The sequence below is a fragment of the Carcharhinus amblyrhynchos genome, chromosome 15, assembly GCF_965287045.1.
Source record: "Carcharhinus amblyrhynchos chromosome 15, sCarAmb.v2.hapA, whole genome shotgun sequence".
Taxonomy (NCBI): Eukaryota; Metazoa; Chordata; class Chondrichthyes; order Carcharhiniformes; family Carcharhinidae; genus Carcharhinus; species Carcharhinus amblyrhynchos.
This window is the reverse complement of record NC_137338.1, coordinates 70,311,022-70,331,850: the sequence shown is the minus strand read 5'-3', so window position 1 is coordinate 70,331,850 and position 20,829 is coordinate 70,311,022. Positions and strand designations below refer to the sequence as shown.

General features: G+C 49.4%; 1 protein-coding gene across 1 annotated transcript in view; it reads left to right on the top strand.

Moving 5' to 3' along the window:
* Positions 1–20,829, top strand: part of LOC145352883 (cytoplasmic tyrosine-protein kinase BMX-like) — an 81,139-nt gene that overhangs the window by 21,544 nt on the left and 38,766 nt on the right. Inside the window, 7 exon segments of the mRNA XM_080203186.1 lie at positions 1,999–2,046; positions 2,049–2,120; positions 7,005–7,069; positions 9,268–9,437; positions 10,851–10,913; positions 16,008–16,070; positions 17,823–17,877. Coding sequence (XP_080059312.1) covers positions 1,999–2,046; positions 2,049–2,120; positions 7,005–7,069; positions 9,268–9,437; positions 10,851–10,913; positions 16,008–16,070; positions 17,823–17,877 — 536 coding nt within the window.

The window sequence follows — 20,829 nt, the reverse complement described above, 5'->3', positions numbered from 1 at the left end:
CACGGGGAGAATGTGCAAACTCCACACAGACAGTGACCCGAGGCTGGAATTGAACCCGTGTCCCTGGCGCTGTGAGGCAGCAGTGCTAACCGCTGAGCCATCACGCCGCCCAAGGTGGAAGATTTCACAAAATAATTACAGAAATAACATGTTCTCACTTGCGGGGAGATTAAGATGACAGCCCAAATGGTCAATAGCTGGTGGGGCAATGCGGGAGCTGCCAGTGAGTAGAGGGTGAGGCACTGGAGGAGGTGCCTGTGAATAGAGGGTGAGGCACTGGAGGAGGTCCCAGTGAATAGAGGGTGAGGCACTGGGAGTCCCAGTGAATAGAGGTGAGGCACTGGGGGTCCCAGTGAATAGAGGGTGAGGCACTGGGGGTCCCAGTGAATAGAGGGTGAGGCACTGGAGGAGGTCCCAGTGAATAGAGGGTGAGGCACTGGAGGAGGTGCCTGTGAATAGAGGGTGAGGCACTGGAGGAGGTCCCAATGAATAGAGGGTGAGGCACTGGAGGAGGTCCCAGTGAATAGAGGGTGAGGCACTGGAAGAGGTCCCAGTGAGTAGAGGGTGAGGCTCTGGAGGAGGTGCCTGTGAATAGAGGGGTGAGGCACTGGAGGAGGTCCCAGTGAATAGAGGGTGTGGCACTGGAGGAGGTGCCTGTGAATAGAGGGTGTGGCACTGGAGGAGGTGCCCGTGAATAGAGGGTGATGCTCTGGAGGAGGTCCCAGTGAGTAGAGGGTGAGGCTCTGGAGGAGGTCCCAGTGAGTAGAGGCTCTGGATGATGGGAGGCAGACACACTCCCTCCCCTTTCCTTTAGCCATTGCAGCATCTCCCACTTCCTGCTGACAGCTCATCCCGGATGAGAAACCATTGGTGGCTTTCCTGCCATAAATCCAATGGGGAAAGTGCTGACCTGTGGTAGTTTACACGGAGGTACTGACAATGAATGCACACTAAACGGGAGCATAATTCAGAGAACCTGACAATGCAGAAAGAGTCCAACTGCCACATCAAATCTGCCCTGATCACAATTCCACCCAGCCCCTATCCCCGTAGAACCCACATATTTACCTTGCTAATCCCCCTGACACTGAGAGGCAATTTAGCCTGGCTAAACCACCAAACCCATAGAGCTTTGGCCTGTGGAACATCCGGAGGAAACCCACGCAGACATGGGGAGAACGTGCAAACTCCACACAGACGGTGACCCAAGCCGGGAATCGAACCTGGGTCCCTGGTGCTGAGAAACAGCAGTGTTAACCACTGTGCCACCCCTGTGCCACTGTGCCACCCCTGTGCCACCGTGCTGCCACATTCATTCGATGGGCCGAATAGCCTCCTTCTGCACTGTAGGGATTTTATTCTGTGATTCTGTGATTCAGTACATGATAATTCTGCATTAATAGTGTGGATAAAGAACAAAGAACAAAAACAGCCCGGGAAACAGTCCCTTCGACCCAACGAGCCCACGCCGCCATTTTAACATTACCAGTCCCCCCTCCACCCATGACCCTTATCTATTGTTTTATGGCCACCCACCATTGAGGGAAACTAATTTATGGGCAATTTATTACCTCCAATCAGCCTAAGAGCACATCTGTGGGGTGTGGGACGAAACCGGAGCACCCAGAGAAAACCCACGCAAGCACGGGGAGAATGCGCAAACTCCCACAGACACCGGCCCAAATCCATGTGTCTGCACAGCAAACAGTGATAGTCACTGAGCTGTCGTGTTGCCCAGCATCTGGTCCAGTTTAAGCACACACTAACGACATGAAGCACTAGGCCACTCTTGAAACATCCAAGAGCAGCCCAAGTACGACCCATCGCGTGTATGCCCCTCGTTGGACAACAAGTGGGACCGACTTAAAAGCAGCCACTAAGATTCAATTCTAGAGAATACAACGGAATGATTGATTTGACCATTCGCCATCTCGATAATTGCTGAATTTGTGGTTTTAGTGTTGAGCCAACACCAATTTTCCTTGTGTTTTGTTTCAGCAATCAGGAATAATCAGCATCTGATGCTGAAGTACCACAGTGGATTCTGGAAGATGGCAAATGGTTGTGTTGCTTCCAGAGATGTAGAACCGCCTCAGCCTGTACGATTGTGAAAGACACAGGTTCGTGACGTCCGTGACCTTTCTGAGCTGGAACATCCATAACACAGTCACCTGATTTGCATTTTCCTCGCGTCAACACGAGCCCGGCACTAACTATATACAAAGTAGCTGCTAACACGTACGCGATAGCCATTCCCAATCAGCCAAGGTTTTAAACACGCACGTCACAAACACCGAATTCAGACTGTCAAACAATTGAGGGCACTTTCAGAAATTAACGGTGGAAAAGAAACAAAATTAAGTTCCACACAAGTGTAGCGTATCTTAAATCAAAATGATGAATGTATATGGTAGGAAGGGGATGAGCGTGTGTCCGTTTGCATTAGCATTTTGCATAAGAAGAATGAAGCACTCGTTCCCTCTAACACCCATCGAGATCACGCTTGCGTTGGATTTTAACCCTATTTGCCCCTTTACCCTCCGCCTTTAGGTACCCTGGTTAGTTGCGTTGACCCGAACAGAGTGAACCAGGGGATTTTCACAGTAACTTTATTGAACGTTAATGCAAGCTTAATTGTGACTAATGATAAACTTCAAACTTTCAAGTGGCCAAGAATGGGCATCTATTGGACTGGTCCGTGATGATGTTTGCTAGGGTACTGCAGTGGGGTGGCCGCTGCCCTCTGCATTATGACTGACCAGGAAACTCTCCCGCTCGTTACTGCCTGTCGCCAGGCACATTGGAAGGATTTACAGCAGTACTGGGCAACCTGGGCTAATGAGTGGGCTGCATGAGTGACCCCCCCCCGCTCACCCACCCCTCCCTGCCACTTCATCTCAAGATTGAAGTCAGGTTTGTTCCTAACCATGACCCCATGAATAAGATCAGGTCAGTTTAACTCACTGTAAGAAGTCTCGCAACACCAGGTCCAAGCCCAACAGGTTTATTTGGAATCGCGAACATTTGGAGCTGCCCTTCATCGGGTGAGTGGCTTGCTCAGCTGAGATGAAGGAGCAGCGCTCCGAAAGCTCGCGATTCCAACTAAACCTGTTGGACTTTAACCTGGGGTTGTGAGACTTCTTGCTGTACTCACCCCAGTTCATCGCCGGCATCTCCACATTATTCATACACAATGGGTGGGATTTCCTTCAGCACAAGGGTTGGAAATTCCCACCCGAGGTCAACGGACATGTTCCGTGTCTTGTCTGCTACGGTTTCTGTGATGGGCGGGACAATAATTCCATCTCCTGAATATTTTATAACGAGCTATAGAAAATGGTCAATCATTCATATCCAAATAGAACTGCCACCGAATTCGAAAGGTAAAAGTAATGCTTGATTGGATGCAGAGTTAATGTTATAGAATCATACAACCCTACAGCGCAGAAAGAGGCCCTTCAGCCCATCGAGTCTGCACTGAACACAATCCCACCCAGGCCTACCCCCATATTGTACCCACTAATCCCTCTAACCTACACATCCCTGGACACTAAGGGGCAATTTCTTATCAACCTAACCCGCACATCTTTGGACTGTGGGAGGAAACTGGAGTACCCGGAGGAAACCCACGCAGACACGAGGAGAATGTGCAAACTCCACACATACAGTGACCCAAGCTGAGAATCGAACCCAGGACCCTGGAGCTGTGAAGCAGCAGTGCTAACCACTGTGCTACAGTGCCACCCCACGTTGTGTGTCTATAGCACATACCTCACTTTGTGTGCACTTGCTTACCATGCCCTCTCTTCAGTTGTATTGGGCAGAAAAAAAAACTCCGCGGATGGAGACCAGCAAAATGTGGCAACTCTCTCTAAAATATCTTGTGTGCCGCACTCAGAACCCTGATGGGCTGCATGTGCCCTCTCCCCTTTTAACCGTGACATTATTCCGGTTATGCGCATGCCGTAGCCACTCCAAGGTCAGTTCATCCTTCCCGAGACTTGGTGCCCAGAAACGAATCCCAGACTCCAGATGTGGTCCAAGCAAAAAAATTTATCCAAATTCAATATAACTTCTGCCCCCTTTTATATTCCAGCCCCTGTGACGTCTAGATCAACATATGGGCAGATAAAGGCTTATAGTGGCACTGGAGCAGTAACTCAGACACCCAGGCCAATGCTCTGTGAATATGGGTTCAAATCTACCATGGCAGAGAGTGGAATTGATTAATAAATAGCAAATTCAAAGCTAGATTCAATAAGCGTGGGAGGAATTGTATGGCTCTGGGGAGCAGGGTCAGGAGATGCTGCGAGCAGTTCAAATATCCATCGATTCCAGAGTAACTGGAAAATCCCACTGTTAGGAATGACCAGGAAGTTCCGCCTCATAAAATTCCATCTCGTGAAAGGATCATTGTATTGTTGTCAGAACCTGTCTGGTTCACTAATGTCCTTTCAGAAAGGAAATCTGCCTTCCTTATCTGGTCTGGCCTACTAGCATTGCCACAGAATGACATTTGCAACGGCCTAGCAACTCATTCAGTTCTAGAGTCATTAGGGATGGACAACAAACCTTGCCAAAGAGGCCTACATCTCAGGAAAGAATGAAGAAGAAGAAAGTTCCCTCATCTTCTTCAGTTGTCAGTTTGCCTCTATCCAGTGGGGAGCAGTATCTAAGCCAATCCTGACTGTGGAAGGAGATGGATAGTTCCATTCTGGAGTTCATTCATGAGCATTTGTGTTGTGTTTAATTCAGCCATGGGATGGTTTGAGTTGGCCTTTCACTTCCCCTCATGACCCATCCATCCATCTTCCAATTTATGTTTTATCCAAGGGCAGCGTGGTGGCACAGTGGTTCGCACTGCCGCCTCACAGTGCCAGAAACTCGGGTTTGCATGCCCAGCTTGGATCACTGTCTGTACACAGTCTGTACATTCTCCCCGTGTCTGCATGGGTTTCCTCGGGTGCTCCGATTTCCTCCCACATTCCAAATGTGTGCAGGTTAGGTTGATTGGCCATGCTAAATTGACCCTAGTGTGAGGGGGATTAGCAGAGTAAATAATAAGTGGGGTAACGGGAATGGAGCCTGGATAGGATTGTGTTTGGTGCAATGGGCCAAATGGCCTCCTTCTGCACTGTTGGTATTCTACGAATCTATGCTGCCGGTTTTGTGAAGTGTGCATCAGAATCGATTGGAGGAGCAGAGAAGTGTATACGACACTGGGAAAATGGCAGGACAAACTGTGCGATTATGATTGGAATATTAAGGATGCCGGGAGAGAGAGCACACATTTGGTTTTAAACACCCCTGTATTCTGATCTTAACTCCCTGTCTTCTTCATTTGATACACTGGGATTTCTGCTGGCCTTCTCAATTATAAGAACATAAGAACATAAGAACATAAGAAATAGGAGCAGGAGTAGGCCACCTAGCCCTTCGAGCCTGCCCCGCCATTCAATAAGATCATGGCTGATCTGTCGCTGCTCAGTTCCACTTTCCCGCCCTCTCCCCATAACCCTTAATCCCCTCTCTTATCAAGAACCCATCAACCCGCTTCTTAAAAATATTTAGCGAGGCAGCCTCCACCACTTCAACGGGCAGAGAATTCCAGAGATTCACCACCCTTTGAGTGAAGAAGTTCCTCCTCAACTCCGTTCTAAACCGCCTCCCCCTTTATCTTGAGGCTGTGCCCCCTAGTCCTACTGTCTTTTTTGAGCGGGGAGAGTCTCTCCACCTCTATCCTATCCATCCCATTCATCATCTTATACGTCTCAATGAGATCTCCCCTCATTCTTCTAAACTCTAACGAGTACAAGCCTAGTTTATTCAGCCTCTCCTCATAGCTCAATCCCCTCAACTCCGGTATCAGCCTAGTAAACCTCCTCTGCACTCCCTCCAAGGCCAAAATATCCTTGCGCAGGTGCGGCGCCCAAAACTGCACACAGTACTCCAGCTGCGGCCTCACCAATGCCCTATACAGCTGCAGCAAGACCTCCCTACTTTTATATTCAATCCCCCTCGCTATGAAGGCCATTACGTACATTTTGATCTCAGTTATTAGTGTCAACAAGAACTTTACCCTTGGCTTCAGAGAACAACTCTGAGCGCTGTTTGGAATTGTAGCCGAATCACTGGGAGGCACAATGGTTAATTTAGTTTCGTTTTATTAGTTTATTTATTAGTGTCACAAGTCGGCTTACATTAACGCTGCAATGAAGCTACTGTGAAAATCCCCTAGTCGCCACACTCCAGCACCTGTTCGAGAACACTGAGGGGGAATTTGGTGTGGTCAATGCACCTAACCAGCACGTCTTTTGGACTGTGGGTGGAAATCGGAGCACCCGGTGCAAAGCCACGCAGATACGGGGAGATGTGTGGACACCACATAGACAATGATCCAAGTTGGCAATTGAACCCTCACAGTGTCAGGGAACCTGGTTCAACTCCAGCCTCACACTGTTTGTGTGGAGTTCGCACCTTCTCCCCGTGGTCTGTGTGGGTTTCCTCTGGATGCTCCGGTCTCCCCCCGCAGTCCAAAGATGTGCAGATTAGGTGGATTGGCCGCGTTAAATTGCCCCTTGGCGTCCAATGTCGGTTAGAATAATTAGCCCTGCAATGCGGAGGATAGGGCAGGGGGAGAGTGCCTGGATAAAACACTCTGTCAGAGAGTCAGTGCAGACTCGATGGGCCAAATGGCCTTGTTCTGCGCTGTATTCAATGATTAGTGAGTACCCAAAGCCCAGCGTGTGCTCACAGGATGTAGCATTGTGTCACAAGCCTCAGAAATGATGCATCTGAGAAAGTGGAATGATAAATGATAACCTGTGCCCAACATATCAGTATCAGCGGATGTCTGTATTTAGATTCAGTAATGTGGCCTGATGTAGAATTTACAGCGTTGACACCACTTTAATGATTACAAAGTTTGTACGCAAAACTATTTATGAGTTTAGTTCACAAATAGGAATGTTGTTGAAATGTGCTTTTTTCTTGTTTGTGTCAAGGTGTATCGAGAGATGCTCTTATTCAGCGGAGGACCTTACCGCTCCCTCCTGTCCCCTGTGAAGAGGTAATACTCAGATACTTTGTTCATAAGGTAGCTTTTGGTGGTGGTCTTTTGGCTAAGGTCACGTGTAGTTTTGCTGTGCTGCAGTACGGTTAAAATCAATGAGGTTACACTGAGGCTTCATTTGAAGCAATTTTTTAAAAGCAGCCTTTTGGCTAAGATGCAAATGAGATCAAGCCTTGGAGGAGTTGCTATGCCTACTTCAAACAGCTTGGATCATGTAGATCAAGCCCAAGACAGAAAGTGGTGAGCCTGTCTTGTCAGCTTGGATCGGGAATGTCTCACTTGCTGAGACTTTGAATTGGACTTTGATTGGATTGAATTGGATATAAAAAAAAACTTTGGGTGGCACAGTGGTTAGCACTGCTGACTCACAGCGCCAGGGTCCCTGGTTCGATTCCAGCCTCAGGTCATTGTCTGCATGTCCTCCCCGTGTACATCAGAGTAAAGAGGGTGTACACAGAATAAACAGGGTACACGCAGAACGTACGTTATGTTTACATAGGGGCCGATCAAATAGACCACCACCCGGAGGTTTCCCTCCAAGCCCCTCACCAACCTGACTTGGAAATAAATCACTGTTCCTTCAGTGTCAAAATGCTGGAACTCCCTCCCTAACAGCATCGTGGTTGTACCTACCCTCTCCACACGACTGAGGTCTTCAGTCCTGGTACCAACCACACCTCACTACTGTGGACTGGCATTCAACACACAAAGGGAAATGTAATGCTTTTTGTAAAGATTCAATCAATAGATGAACCATACAGCAATGGAGCCAAGCTGGATTCAATCCATTCTGGGTTAGTTGTTATCAATGAGGAAATGCCAGTTGGCTCCAGACATCAGGAATAGAGCGAGGAAGATGCAGCAGTGATTTCTACCTAGTGCTCTCACAGTCATTGGGTGAATCAGCAGAGTTATATATGTTATTGAAAATTGATGAACTGTTGATCACTGGCCAAATTCCCGGGCCCAGGCCTGTGGTTAATAGCTAACCAGCGCTAGTTACTCAACTAGACACCGGGGCGGAATTTTCCAGCCCCAAAACCGGAAAATCCCACCCACAGTGAACAGAACTTTGCATGATTTCACCCCCCAAGCCCCCACACCCCCTCATCCCCCACCGTCCCCACCGCCTACCCCCAATTCCCTCCCCACCTTCCCCCCATCTCCCTCCCCCCCAACTCCCCCCCAACCCCCCCAACACCCTCCCCCCCACCACCCCAACTCCCCCCCCCAACTCCCCCCCACCACCCCCCAACTCCCCCCCACCACCCCCCAACTCCCTCCCACCCCCCCAACTCCCTCCCCCCCACCCCCCCAACTCCCCCCCACCACCCCCCAACTCCCCCCCACCCCCCCAACTCCCCCCCACCCCCCCAACTCCCCCCCACCCCCCCAACTCCCCCCACCACCCCCCAACTCCCCCCCACCCCCCCAACTCCCCCCCCTCCCCAACTCCCCCCCATCCCCCCAACTCCCCCCATCCCCTCCAACTCCCCCCCAACTCCCTCCCCCCAACTCCCCCCCCACCCCCCCAACTCCCCCACCAACTCCCCCCCAACCCCCCCCACCCCCCCCCAACTCCCCTCCCCCCCAACCCCCCAGTGTTAATTGATCAGTAGTTAATGAGCACTAGTTACTGAACATGATGCAGGGAATAGGCCTCTGGTCGGTAGTTAACAGGGACTAGTTACTGAACATGATGCAGGGAGTAGGCCTCTGGTCGGTAGTTAATGAGCACTAGTTACTGAACATGATGCAGGGAGTAGGCCTCTGGTCGGTAGTTAACAGGGACTAGTTACTGAACATGATGCAGGGAGTAGGCCTCTGGTCGGTAGTTAACAGGGACTAGTTACTGAACATGATGCAGGGAGTAGGCCTCTGGTCGGTAGTTAACAGGGACTAGTTACTGAACATGATGCAGGGAGTAGGCCTCTGGTCGGTAGTTAACAGGGACTAGTTACTGAACATGATGCAGGGAGTAGGCCTCTGGTCGGTAGTTAACAGGGACTAGTTACTGAACATGACACCAGGAGCAGAACAAAAGGTTTTGACTCCAGCCTGCTCCAAGTGAATAAAAAAAATACAATTCTGATAAACAATTGAAATATTCATTTACAAACCTGTTCTTGATGAAACGAGACTAATTCATATGAAAGATTTGAATTTTATGGGTTTTTTTTTGTGATTGTAAACAGCAGGAAGACAGCAGTCTTCCTGAAGGAATCACATCGTCTTCGAAGATGGTGGAAGCTTTGTCCCAGTACCAGGCCAAAAAGAAAAATGAAATCTCCTTAATAAAGGGGGAAAAGTACTACATCATTGATGATGGAGATCAACATTTTTGGAAGATAAAAGATAAGAAAGGGTAAGGCTTTGTCTTGTTTGTGGTTTCTCCCTCTGAAGTCCCCCAGTGGACCATTTACACACTGCCCTTGTGGGGCAGTGCTGAATCAATCCGCCAGGAATTTCTTCCTGGGTTTTCCTTTCCGACTGATGTAACCAGTGGGAGTTCAAAGCATAACCAGGTAGATGGCAGCAGCTGTGGAGAGAGTAAGCGTGAACGTTTTGAGTCTGTGTGATTCTTCTTCACTTCTCATCCCCTTCACCATTAAGCCCACAGCAGGAAGTCCTGCCCCACCCATCAACTGAAACCCCTTATATGGGCAAGTGATGACAGATCCGTCACATGAGGGAGGACTAAGGCAGTTAGGGTTATAGAAAAGTTTAGAAGAGTGAGAGAGGATCGCATCGAAACTTATAGAATTATAACAGTGTTAGAGAGGGTAGACTCAGAAAGAATGTTCCCAATGATGGGAGAGTCCAGAACGAGGGGTTATAGTTTGAGGATAAGGGGTAAATCTTTTAGAATTGAGGTGAAGAGCAATTTCTTCACCCCAAGCGTGGCGAATGTGTGCAATTCACTACCACAGAATGTAGTTGAGGCAAAATGTTGTGTGATTCCGAGAAGAAATTAGATATAGATCTTGGGGCTAAAGAGATATGGATGGAAAGTGGGACTGTCCATTCAACTCTCCATTCAACTGACGAAGGGGCTAACCCCGAAAGCTTGTGAGTATATTATCAAATAAATAGGTTGGACTAAAACCTGGTGTTGTCAGACTTTTTACTGTGGAAAGTGGGATCCAGGTATTGAATTTGATGAACAGCCATGATCAAAATGAATGGCAGAGCAGGCTCAAAGGGCCAAATGGCCTACTGTTGCTCCTATTTCCTATGTGTGTTTCTATGTATAACTTACCATACCAGGAGCCCAGCCTGCAAATGCTGCTGGGGTTGCTTACCCGCTCCCAGGGAGTGTGAACTCAGTGTCTGATTGAAGGTCCCAGCATTGGGAAATGGGGCTGCCGTGAGAGTGGCTCCTTCCCCTAGCTGCTAAGCACCCCCTCACTCTGCCTCCCCTAGGAGCTGCCCCCTGCCCCACTACCCTGCCAGCTATCACTCACATTTAGCCCGAGCATTGATCCTGAGCCTCGGGTAGGTAACAACAGCAGACAGCTGACGGCACTGCCCTTCAATAGAGTTGCCAGCGACTCGGCTGGCAGGACTGCCACGCCTGGAGTCCTTGGACCTGGGACCACCGCTGGCCTGAGATATGGTGGGCTGTCTCGAAAAGAGTTTACGTGGAGCTCCAGCTAGCCTTGCAGTTGAAACCCCCCACACCTCTCCAAAATTTCCCTCCGAGAGTTCACAAAAAGGAAGTAAATCAATTTGAAATGGGCCTTTTGTTTTGAAATGGATGATATCTTTTGGTCTATAGGAGAGAAGGATATGCTCCATGCGATTACCTGGCAGGGAATGACAGGAGCAGTGAACAAAGCAGGTATGGTGATATTATTTTGAAGGTTGTATTCACAATTATTACACTGGGTGCATTTGTTGTAAATTACTACATCAGTGCAGGAACATCAATGGCCATTCTCCTTGCTGAGTGCTTTTCCACTCTTTCAATGGCATACCTCACCCAGTAAGAAGTCTCACAACACCAGGTTAAAGTCCAACAGGTTTATCTGGTCGCAAAAGCCACTAGCTTTCAGAGCGCTGCCCCTTCGTCAGGTAAGTGGGAGTGGGGCAACGAGCGCTCCTAAAGCCAGTGGCTTTTGCTACCAGATAAACCCGTTGGACTTTAACCTGGTGTTTGTGAGGCTTCTTACTGCGTTTACCCCAGTCCAACACCGGCATCTCCACATCATCCCTGACCCTGTACAGAGCCCAGCGAAGAGAATCTCTGGCGTATGTGAGAATGGGGGCTAAGGGATAGCGCGGCACTTTGAGCCATTGCTGAGACACACAAGGCTCGATTTTTGACATCAAGTTGCGCCTGTTTTTGGGCGCAAAAACTTGATAAAGTCAGACGTGAGGCGAATAGTGCAATCCGCCTCCACGTCACTGCCCCCCTTTACCAGGACCCGAAAATTGCTGTGATCAGGACTGCACCCAGAATGGACACAACGGCATCTTAAATACATTTGAATTGACTTAATGGGCTGTGTGTCCAACCTTCCCGGCACTTCTCTCTTTAGCACTACGTTCGCCCACTCAGAATCAGGGCGAAACAGATATACTTTACAAAAATCTGATTTGGGGCACTCCAGCTAGACAGGCGATAAGCGCTCCCTGTCCGAGATCAAGAGGGGGGAGAAGGGGGATCCGCTGTCACTCTGTGTGTGATCAGTGAGGGGGAAGGGGGATCCGCTGTCACTCTGTGTGTGATCAGTGAGGGGGAAGGGGGATCCGCTGCCACTCTGTGTGTGATCAGTGAGGGGGAAGGGGGGGATCCGCTGTCACTCTGTGTGTGATCAGTGAGGGGGAAGGGGGATCCGCTGTCACTCTGTGTGTGATCAGTGAGGGGGATCCGCTGTCACTCTGTGTGTGATCAGTGAGGGGGAAGGGGGATCCGCTGTCACTCTGTGTGTGATCAGTGAGGGGGAAGGGGGATCCGCTGTCACTCTGTGTGTGATCAGTGAGGGGGAAGGGGGATCCGCTGCCACTCTGTGTGTGATTGGTCAGGGGGAAGGGGGATCCGCTGTCACTCTGTGTGTGATCAGTGAGGGGGAAGAGGGATCCGCTGCCACTCTGTGTGTGATCAGTGAGGGGGAAGAGGGGGATCCGCTGTCACTCTGTGTGTGATCAGTGAGGGGGAAGGGGGATCCGCTGTCACTCTGTGTGTGATCAGTGAGGGGGAAGGGGGATCCGCTGTCACTCTGTGTCTGATCAGTGAGGGGGAAGGGGGATCCGCTGTCACTCTGTGTGTGATCAGTGAGGGGGAAGGGGGATCCGCTGTCACTCTGTGTGTGATCAGTGAGGGGGAAGGGGGATCCGCTGTCACTCTGTGTGTGATCAGTGAGGGGGAAGGGGGATCCGCTGTCACTCTGTGTGTGATCAGTGAGGGGGAAGGGGGATCCGCTGTCACTCTGTGTGTGATCAGTGAGGGGGAAGGGGGATCCGCTGTCACTCTGTGTGTGATCAGTGAGGGGGAAGGGGGATCCGCTGTCACTCTGTGTGTGATCAGTGAGGGGGAAGGGGGATCCGCTGTCACTCTGTGTGTGATCAGTGAGGGGGAAGGGGGATCCGCTGTCACTCTGTGTGTGATCAGTGAGGGGGAAGGGGGATCCGCTGTCACTCTGTGTCTGATCAGTGAGGGGGAAGGGGGATCCGCTGCCACTCTGTGTGTGATTGGTCAGGGGGAAGGGGGATCCGCTGTCACTCTGTGTGTGATCAGTGAGGGGGAAGGGGGATCCGCTGCCACTCTGTGTGTGATCAGTGAGGGGGAAGGGGGATCCACTGTCACTCTGTGTGTGATCAGTGAGGGGGAAGGGGGATCCGCTGTCACTCTGTGTGTGATCAGTGAGGGGGAAGGGGGATCCGCTGTCACTCTGTGTGTGATCAGTGAGGGGGAAGGGGGATCCGCTGTCACTCTGTGTGTGATCAGTGAGGGGGAAGGGGGATCCGCTGTCACTCTGTGTGTGATCAGTGAGGGGGAAGGGGGATCCGCTGTCACTCTGTGTGTGATCAGTGAGGGGGAAGGGGGATCCGCTGTCACTCTATGTGTGATCAGTGAGGGGGAAGGGGGATCCGCTGTCACTCTGTGTTTGATCGGTGAGGGGGAAGGGGGATCCGCTGTCACTCTGTGTGTGATCAGTGAGGGGGAAGGGGGATCCGCTGTCACTCTGTGTCTGATCAGTGAGGGGGAAGGGGGATCCGCTGCCACTCTGTGTGTGATCAGTGAGGGGGAAGGGGGATCCGCTGTCACTCTGTGTGTGATCAGTGAGGGGGAAGGGGGATCCGCTGTCACTCTGTGTGTGATCAGTGAGGGGGAAGGGGGATCCGCTGTCACTCTGTGTGTGATCAGTGAGGGGGAAGGGGGATCCGCTGTCACTCTGTGTGTGATCAGTGAGGGGGAAGGGGGATCCGCTGTCACTCTGTGTGTGATCAGTGAGGGGGAAGAGGGGGATCCGCTGTCACTCTGTGTGTGATCAGTGAGGGGGAAGGGGGATCCGCTGTCACTCTGTGTGTGATCAGTGAGGGGGAAGGGGGATCCGCTGCCACTCTGTGTGTGATCAGTGAGGGGGAAGGGGGATCCGCTGTCACTCTGTGTGTGATCAGTGAGGGGGAAGGGGGATCCGCTGTCACTCTGTGTGTGATCAGTGAGGGGGAAGGGGGATCCGCTGTCACTCTGTGTGATCAGTTGGGGGAAGGGGGATCCGCTGTCACTCTGTGTCTGATCAGTGAGGGGGAAGGGGGATCCGCTGTCACTCTGTGTGTGATCAGTGAGGGGGAAGGGGGATCCGCTGTCACTCTGTGTTTGATCGGTGAGGGGGAAGGGGGATCCGCTGTCACTCTGTGTGTGATCTGTGAGGGGGAAGGGAGATCCGCTGTCACTCTGTGTGTGATCAGTGAGGGGAAGGGGGATCCGCTGTCACTCTGTGTGTGATCAGTGAGGGGGAAGGGGGATCCGCTGCCACTCTGTGTGTGATCAGTGAGGGGGAAGGGGGATCCGCTGCCACTCTGTGTGTGATCAGTGAGGGGGAAGGGGGATCCGCTGCCACTCTGTGTGTGATCAGTGAGGGGGAAGGGGGGATCCGCTGTCACTCTGTGTGTGATCAGTGAGGGGGAAGGGGGATCCGCTGTCACTCTGTGTGTGATCAGTGAGGGGGAAGGGGGATCCGCTGTCACTCTGTGTGTGATCAGTGAGGGGGAAGGGGGATCCGCTGTCACTCTGTGTGTGATCGGTGAGGGGGAAGGGGGATCCGCTGTCACTCTGTGTGTGATCGGTGAGGGGGAAGGGGGATCCGCTGTCACTCTGTGTGTGATCAGTGAGGGGGAAGGGGGATCCGCTGTCACTCTGTGTGTGATTGGTCAGGGGGAAGGGGGATCCGCTGTCACTCTGTGTGTGATCAGTGAGGGGGAAGGGGGATCCGCTGTCACTCTGTGTGTGATCAGTGAGGGGGAAGGGGGATCCGCTGTCACTCTGTGTGTGATCAGTGAGGGGGAAGGGGGATCCGCTGTCACTCTGTGTGTGATCAGTGAGGGGGAAGGGGGATCCGCTGTCACTCTGTGTGTGATCGGTGAGGGGGAAGGGGGATCCGCTGTCACTCTGTGTGTGATCAGTGAGGGGGAAGGGGGATCCGCTGTCACTCTGCGTGTGATCAGTGAGGGGGAAGGGGGATCCGCTGTCACTCTGTGTGTGATCAGTGAGGGGGAAGGGTGGAAGAGGCCCATGATCGAGCTGGGTGGTGGATGGGATGGGGGGGGGATAAGGGGATCAGTAATGTTGTGGGGGTGTGTAATGTCTGTGGGGGCCAGGAGGAGGCATTATGGCAGGGGTGCATCATTCTATGTTTTTTGTACACATGCACAGTTTACACGCGCCGATTTGGAGTTGCAGGATAATGGGCGCATTATAAACCCCTCCCACAGGCTTGTGCAGGGCAATCCGGAATCGCTGATATTTTTCCAGGCAGAGTGCATAATGGAGCGCCTGAGAATGGGTCTAATAGATCGGAAACGTTCCCAGTTTCAAGTCCACCCAGCAATTGGAATCAAAGTGATAAAATAGGGCCTGCAGAGTCTAAACAAAGACGGACGAGCCAGAGAATTTAAATTTAATTTAAATCATTTGCAGGAAGTGAAATAAAGATTGAGAAAGATGACAAAAGAAAAAATACTGGAAAATCGCAGCAGGTCTGGCAGCATCTGTGAGGAGAGGAAAAAGCCGATATTTCGAGTCCAGACGACCCTTTATCAAAGCTTTATTTCTTGGGGAAGTTGCAGTGGGATCAGAGACAGACAAAAGTTTAAAATAAATTGATTTTCAACTTTCAAAAAAACATTAACAATTTTCTGAGACAATGAAGCTTAGTGAATTAAAATATCAGGGCCGGAGAGATTGTTTGGCAGTAATTATCAGTTATCACAACACCAAATGTTTACTTACTCCAGTCCTAACTTGTTCTGCTGCACTTAATGGGTAAGTAAGTTAATGACTTGGAGAACTACACTGTGAGCCTGTCTGATAATTTTACAATTGTTTTCAGTGTCATTCTTAGCACAATCAGCATTATTTAGCAAGAGTTGTTCATTCACAGACTCAAACCTAATGGTGGACATTATATTTTTCAGTTTTGCAAGCACGGCTCGTTGGGTATGGCCATTACTTTGCCTGTTGTGACAATTGGTACACTCTTCCCATGCAGTATAAATTGTTGTCCCCCTCACTATTGGCAAACTCTCCCGACGAGAGTAAGACAAGAAGCTTAGGTAGCTTGTCTCTTTTCTCTGCAATATCGAATATGATGGGAGGCTGATATTTCCCTGGATCTGTTGAGGAATTTGATGGCCACCCTATAATTAATATTGTTCTGAATGTAACCAATTCAGTACGCCTGAGTTTGTCCCTTTTGTCTCTTTCTTTTAGCAAAACAAGCAACACTGAATCCATCGACCCACCAAAACTGTCGGATAAAGTGGAGGACTATGTGTAAGTGAAAATGGCACATGACTGTTTGTCCGTAAGATTCTCCAAGTTGTGGAATTGATTCATAGGATCCCTACAGTGCAGAAAGAGGCCAGTTGGCCCATCAAGCCTGCACCGACAACAATCCCACCCAGGCCCGACCCTCATAATGCCACATACTTACTCTGTTAATCTCCCTGACAGTAAGGGACAATTGAGCATGGTCATTCAGTCTAACCCACACGTGGGAGGAACCGGAGCGCCAGGAGGAAACCCACGCAGACACCAGGAGAACATGCAAACTCCACACAGTTACCTGAGGCTGGGATTGAACCTGAGTCCCTGGAGTTGTAAGGCAGCAGAGCTAACTACCGTGTCACCCCAGAGGCTGGGAAATATGACTGGTGCTGTTTTGGAATCAAAGTGGCTGTTCTGTGCACACACGTGTCTGCTGCGGGATATGTTGTGTGCCATGTTGGTGAGGGTGTGAAGGGTGAATGTTAAGACCATGTAGAATTCTGCAGAGTGGACAAGTTGTAACATTAGTCAGAACTTGTGATGTTAATTCAACACCAGCACTGCCACTTTTGATTTGTTTTATTATTGTCGCAAGTATTGAAAAGTATTGTTTCTTGCACACTATACAGACAAAGCATACCACACATAGAGTACACAGGGGAAAAGGAAAGGAGAGTGCCTAACCATAGAATCCTACAGTGCAGAAGGAGGCCATTCAGCCCATTGAGTCTGCACTGACCACAACCCCATTTAGGCCCCACATATTTACTTTGCTAATCCCCCCGATACTAGGGTCAATTTAACATGGCCAATCAACCTAACCTACACATCTTTAGACTGTGGGAGGAACCGGAGCTCCCAGATGAAACCCACGCAGATGTGGGAAGAACCCCACGCAGGCAGTGACCCAAGGCTGGAATTGAACCCAAGTCCCTAGAGCTAGGAGGCAGCAGTGCTAACCACTGTATCATTGTGTTGCCCTCTGTCGAGCTGTCAATGTAATGTTACAGTCATAGTTAGGGTGTAGAGAAAGATCACTTTAATATAAGGTAAGTCCATTCAAAAGTCTGTTGGCAGCAGGGAAGAAGCTGTTCTTGAGTCAGTTTGTATGTGTTCTCAGACTTTTGTATCTTTTTCCCAACCTTTTCAATCTGTTCCCTCCACTCCTACAGGCAGTACACCCAGATGAGAACAATCTACTGTGTAAAATACTTATTTTGATTTATTACTGTCACATATATTGGTATACAGTGAAAAGTATTGTTTCTTGCGCACTGTACAGACAAAACATACTGTTCGTAGAGAAGGAAGGGAGAGTGTGCAGAATGGAGTGTTACAGTCATAGCTAGGGTGTAGAGAAGGATCAACTTGATGCAAGGTAAGTCCATTCAAAAATCTGATGGCAGCAGGGAAGAGGTTGTTCTTGAGTTGGTGAGTACGTGACCTCAGACTTTTGTACCTTTTTCCCGACGGAAGAAGGCGGAAGAGAGAACGTCCGGGGTGCGTGGGATCCTTAATTACACTGGCTGCTTTGCTGAGACAGTGGGAAGTGTAGATCGAGGCAATGGATGGGAGGCTGGTTTGCGTGATGGAATGGGTTACGATTGCAACCCTTTGTAATTTCTTGTGCTCTTGGGCAGAGCAGGAGCCATACCAAGCTGTGATAGAACCAGAAAGAATCCTTTCTATGATGTGTCTATAACTTGGAGCTCGCTTTTCCAGTTCCTCCTCAGTAATATGTGTTTTTCCTGCTTTTAGGTGGTATTTGGGGCCATTAGCACGAGCTAAAGCTGAACAACTTCTCAAACAAATGGTAATCCAGTTCAAACTGCTTTTATGTTTGTTTACAGACAGTTAATATTTACAAATCTACGCTATAATTACATGCAAAACTTAACCAGGGCTGCGTACACAAAAAAGTATAGAACAAATATTGTCCTGCTTTTATCATCCGTGTAGCTATAGCTTTGGAACACAGTCACTTTCCTATTCCGAATTGCTTTCTTCTTATCTACTCGCTTATGTTGTTGATATTCTTTTTAGTAAACTAGCGCAGGATGACGGCCTGAATGGTCTTCTTCGAAGCAGGATTATTGTACCATTCTACTGCACAAACCACATTGTTATTTTTACCATCTCTCTGGTTCATCCCAGTGTTACACCCAAATTGGGCCTCCGCACTTTGGAAAGGACGTCAAACTTGGAGGGAATGTAGGAGAGATTGACCAAAACGGCAGCAAAAGTCTTCAGTAACTTGGAGAGTAACTGGGGTTATTGTCCCCTCAGAGCAAAGAGGTTTGATGGAGGTGTTCAGAACCGTCGGTTTAAGGAGAAGCGTGGCAGGAGAGTGTGGAACTGGAAGATGGTTCGGGGGACAATGGGGCAAAAGTCACCATAGTCCCAGATCACCACTGGCTGCTTTCTCATTTAAGGGAGAGAGCTGACTGGTGGTGATTTTAACTGGAGGGTCACTCACCTCAGACAAGGGGCAAAGTTGAGATGGCAGGGTCTTTATGAATAACCTCAGCTGGTATGGGACCTGCACCGCTGGTATAACTCTATGTCGTGAACCAGCCGTCCAGATAACTGATCTAAACCCACTCCTAGCTAGAGGGGTAGTGGTAATGTCATTGGACCAGTAATCCAGGAATTCAAGCTGGTTCTTTGGGAGGCAAGGGTTCAAAACCCACTAGGAGGTTCACTAGGCTGATACCGGAGATGAGGGGGTTGGCCTATGAAGAGAGACTAAATAGACTGGGTCTGTACTCATTGGAGTTTAGAAGGCTGAGGGGGGATCTTATAGAGACGTATAAGATAATGAAGGGGATAGATAGGGTAGAGGTAGAGAGATTCTTCCTGCTTAGAAAGGACAGCAGGACTAGAGGGCACAGCCTCAAGATAAGGGGGGAGCAGTTTAGAACGGAGTTGAGGAGGAACTTCTTCACTCAAAGGGTGGTGAATCTCTGGAATTCTCTGCCCGTTGAAGTGGTGGAGACTGCCTCGCTAAATATATTTAAGTCACGGGTAGATAGGTTTTTGGTAGGCAAGGGGATTAAGGGTTATGGGGAGAAAGCAGGAAAGTGGAACTGATCCACTTCAGATCAGCCATGATCTTATTGAATGGCGGAGCAGGCTTGAAGGGCTAGATGGCCTACTCCTGCTCCTATTTCTTATGTAAGACCGCCCATGGAATTTAAATTCAGTTCCTAAAAACATCTAGAATTGAAAGCTGGTCACAGACCATTGATAGTTGTAAAATCCCACCTGGTTCACTACTGTCCTTTAGAGAAGGAAATCTGCTATCCTTACCCTGTCTGGTCTACATGTGACTCCAGAGCCACAGCAATGTGGTTGACTCTGAAATGGTCCAGAAAGCCATTCATTTCAAGGGCAGTTAGGGTAACAAATGCTGACTTTGCTAGTGACACCCATTTTCCATGAAGGAATACATTTTTAAAAAGGCACACATTTAAATCATCGGGAAAAGTAGAAGAGGCAACATCTTGAAGCGTTTATTGTTACTGATCCAGTTGCTGTGATCTGGTCTGCACTGTTTGGGAGGGTGGTGGAAGCAAATAATAGACTCCCTACAGTGCAGAAGAGGCCATTCGTCCCATAGAGTCTGCTCTGACTCTCTGACAGAGAATTTATCCAGGCCCTCTGCCCCACCCTATCCCTGTAACTCACCACATTTCCCATGGCTAACCCATCTAACCTACACATCTTGGGACACTAAGGGACAATTTAGCATGGCCATCTCTGGACTGTAGGAGGAAACCGGAGCACCCGGAGGACACACATATATAGACAAGGGGAGAACATGCAAACTCCACACTATGACCCCAGGCCGGAACTGAATCTTGGTCCCAGTGCTAACCACTGTGCCACCATGCACTGATAAAGTTCGAAACAAAATTGGATAAATGCTTGAAGGAGAAGATCTATAGAAATACTCAAATTAGGGGCAGGAGTAGGCCACTTGGCCCCTCGAGCCTGCACTGCCATTCCATAAGATCATGGCTGATCTAATTTTAACCTCAACTTCACATTCCTGCCTCTCCTGATAACCTTTCACCCCCTTGCTTACTCAGAATCTATCTACCTCTGCCTGAAAAATATTCAAAGACTCTGCTTCCACTGCCTTTTGAGGAAAGGAATTCCAAAGATACTCAACCCTCTGAGAGAAAAAGAAATCCTTATCTCTGTTTTAAATGGGCAACTTCTTATTTTTATAAAGTGGCCCCTAGTTCTAGAATCTTCCACAAGAGGAAACATCCTCTCCACATCCACCCTGTCAATACCCATCAGAATCTTATATGTTTCAATCAAAGCACCTCTTCTGAACTCCCGCCTAGCCCGTCCTCATAAGACAACCCAACCATTCCGGGTATTAGTCTGGTAAACCTTTCCTGAGCTGCTTCCAACATCTATATGTCCTTCCTTAAGCAAGGAGACCAATACTGTCCACAGTACTCCAGATGTTGTCACATCAATACTCTGTACAGCTAAAGCATAACTTCCCTACTTTTGTATTTGATTCCCCTCACAATAAATAATAACATTTGATTAGCTTTCCTCCTTACTTGCCTGCATACTGATCTCGTGATTCATACATTAGGCCAGCCAGATCCCTCTACATCTCAGAGCACTGAAATCTCTTACCATTTAAACAATATGCTTCTATAGTATCCGTAAAATCCCTGCAGTGCAGAAAGAGGACATTTGGCCCATCAAGTTTGCACTGATTCTCTGAAAAAGTATCCCA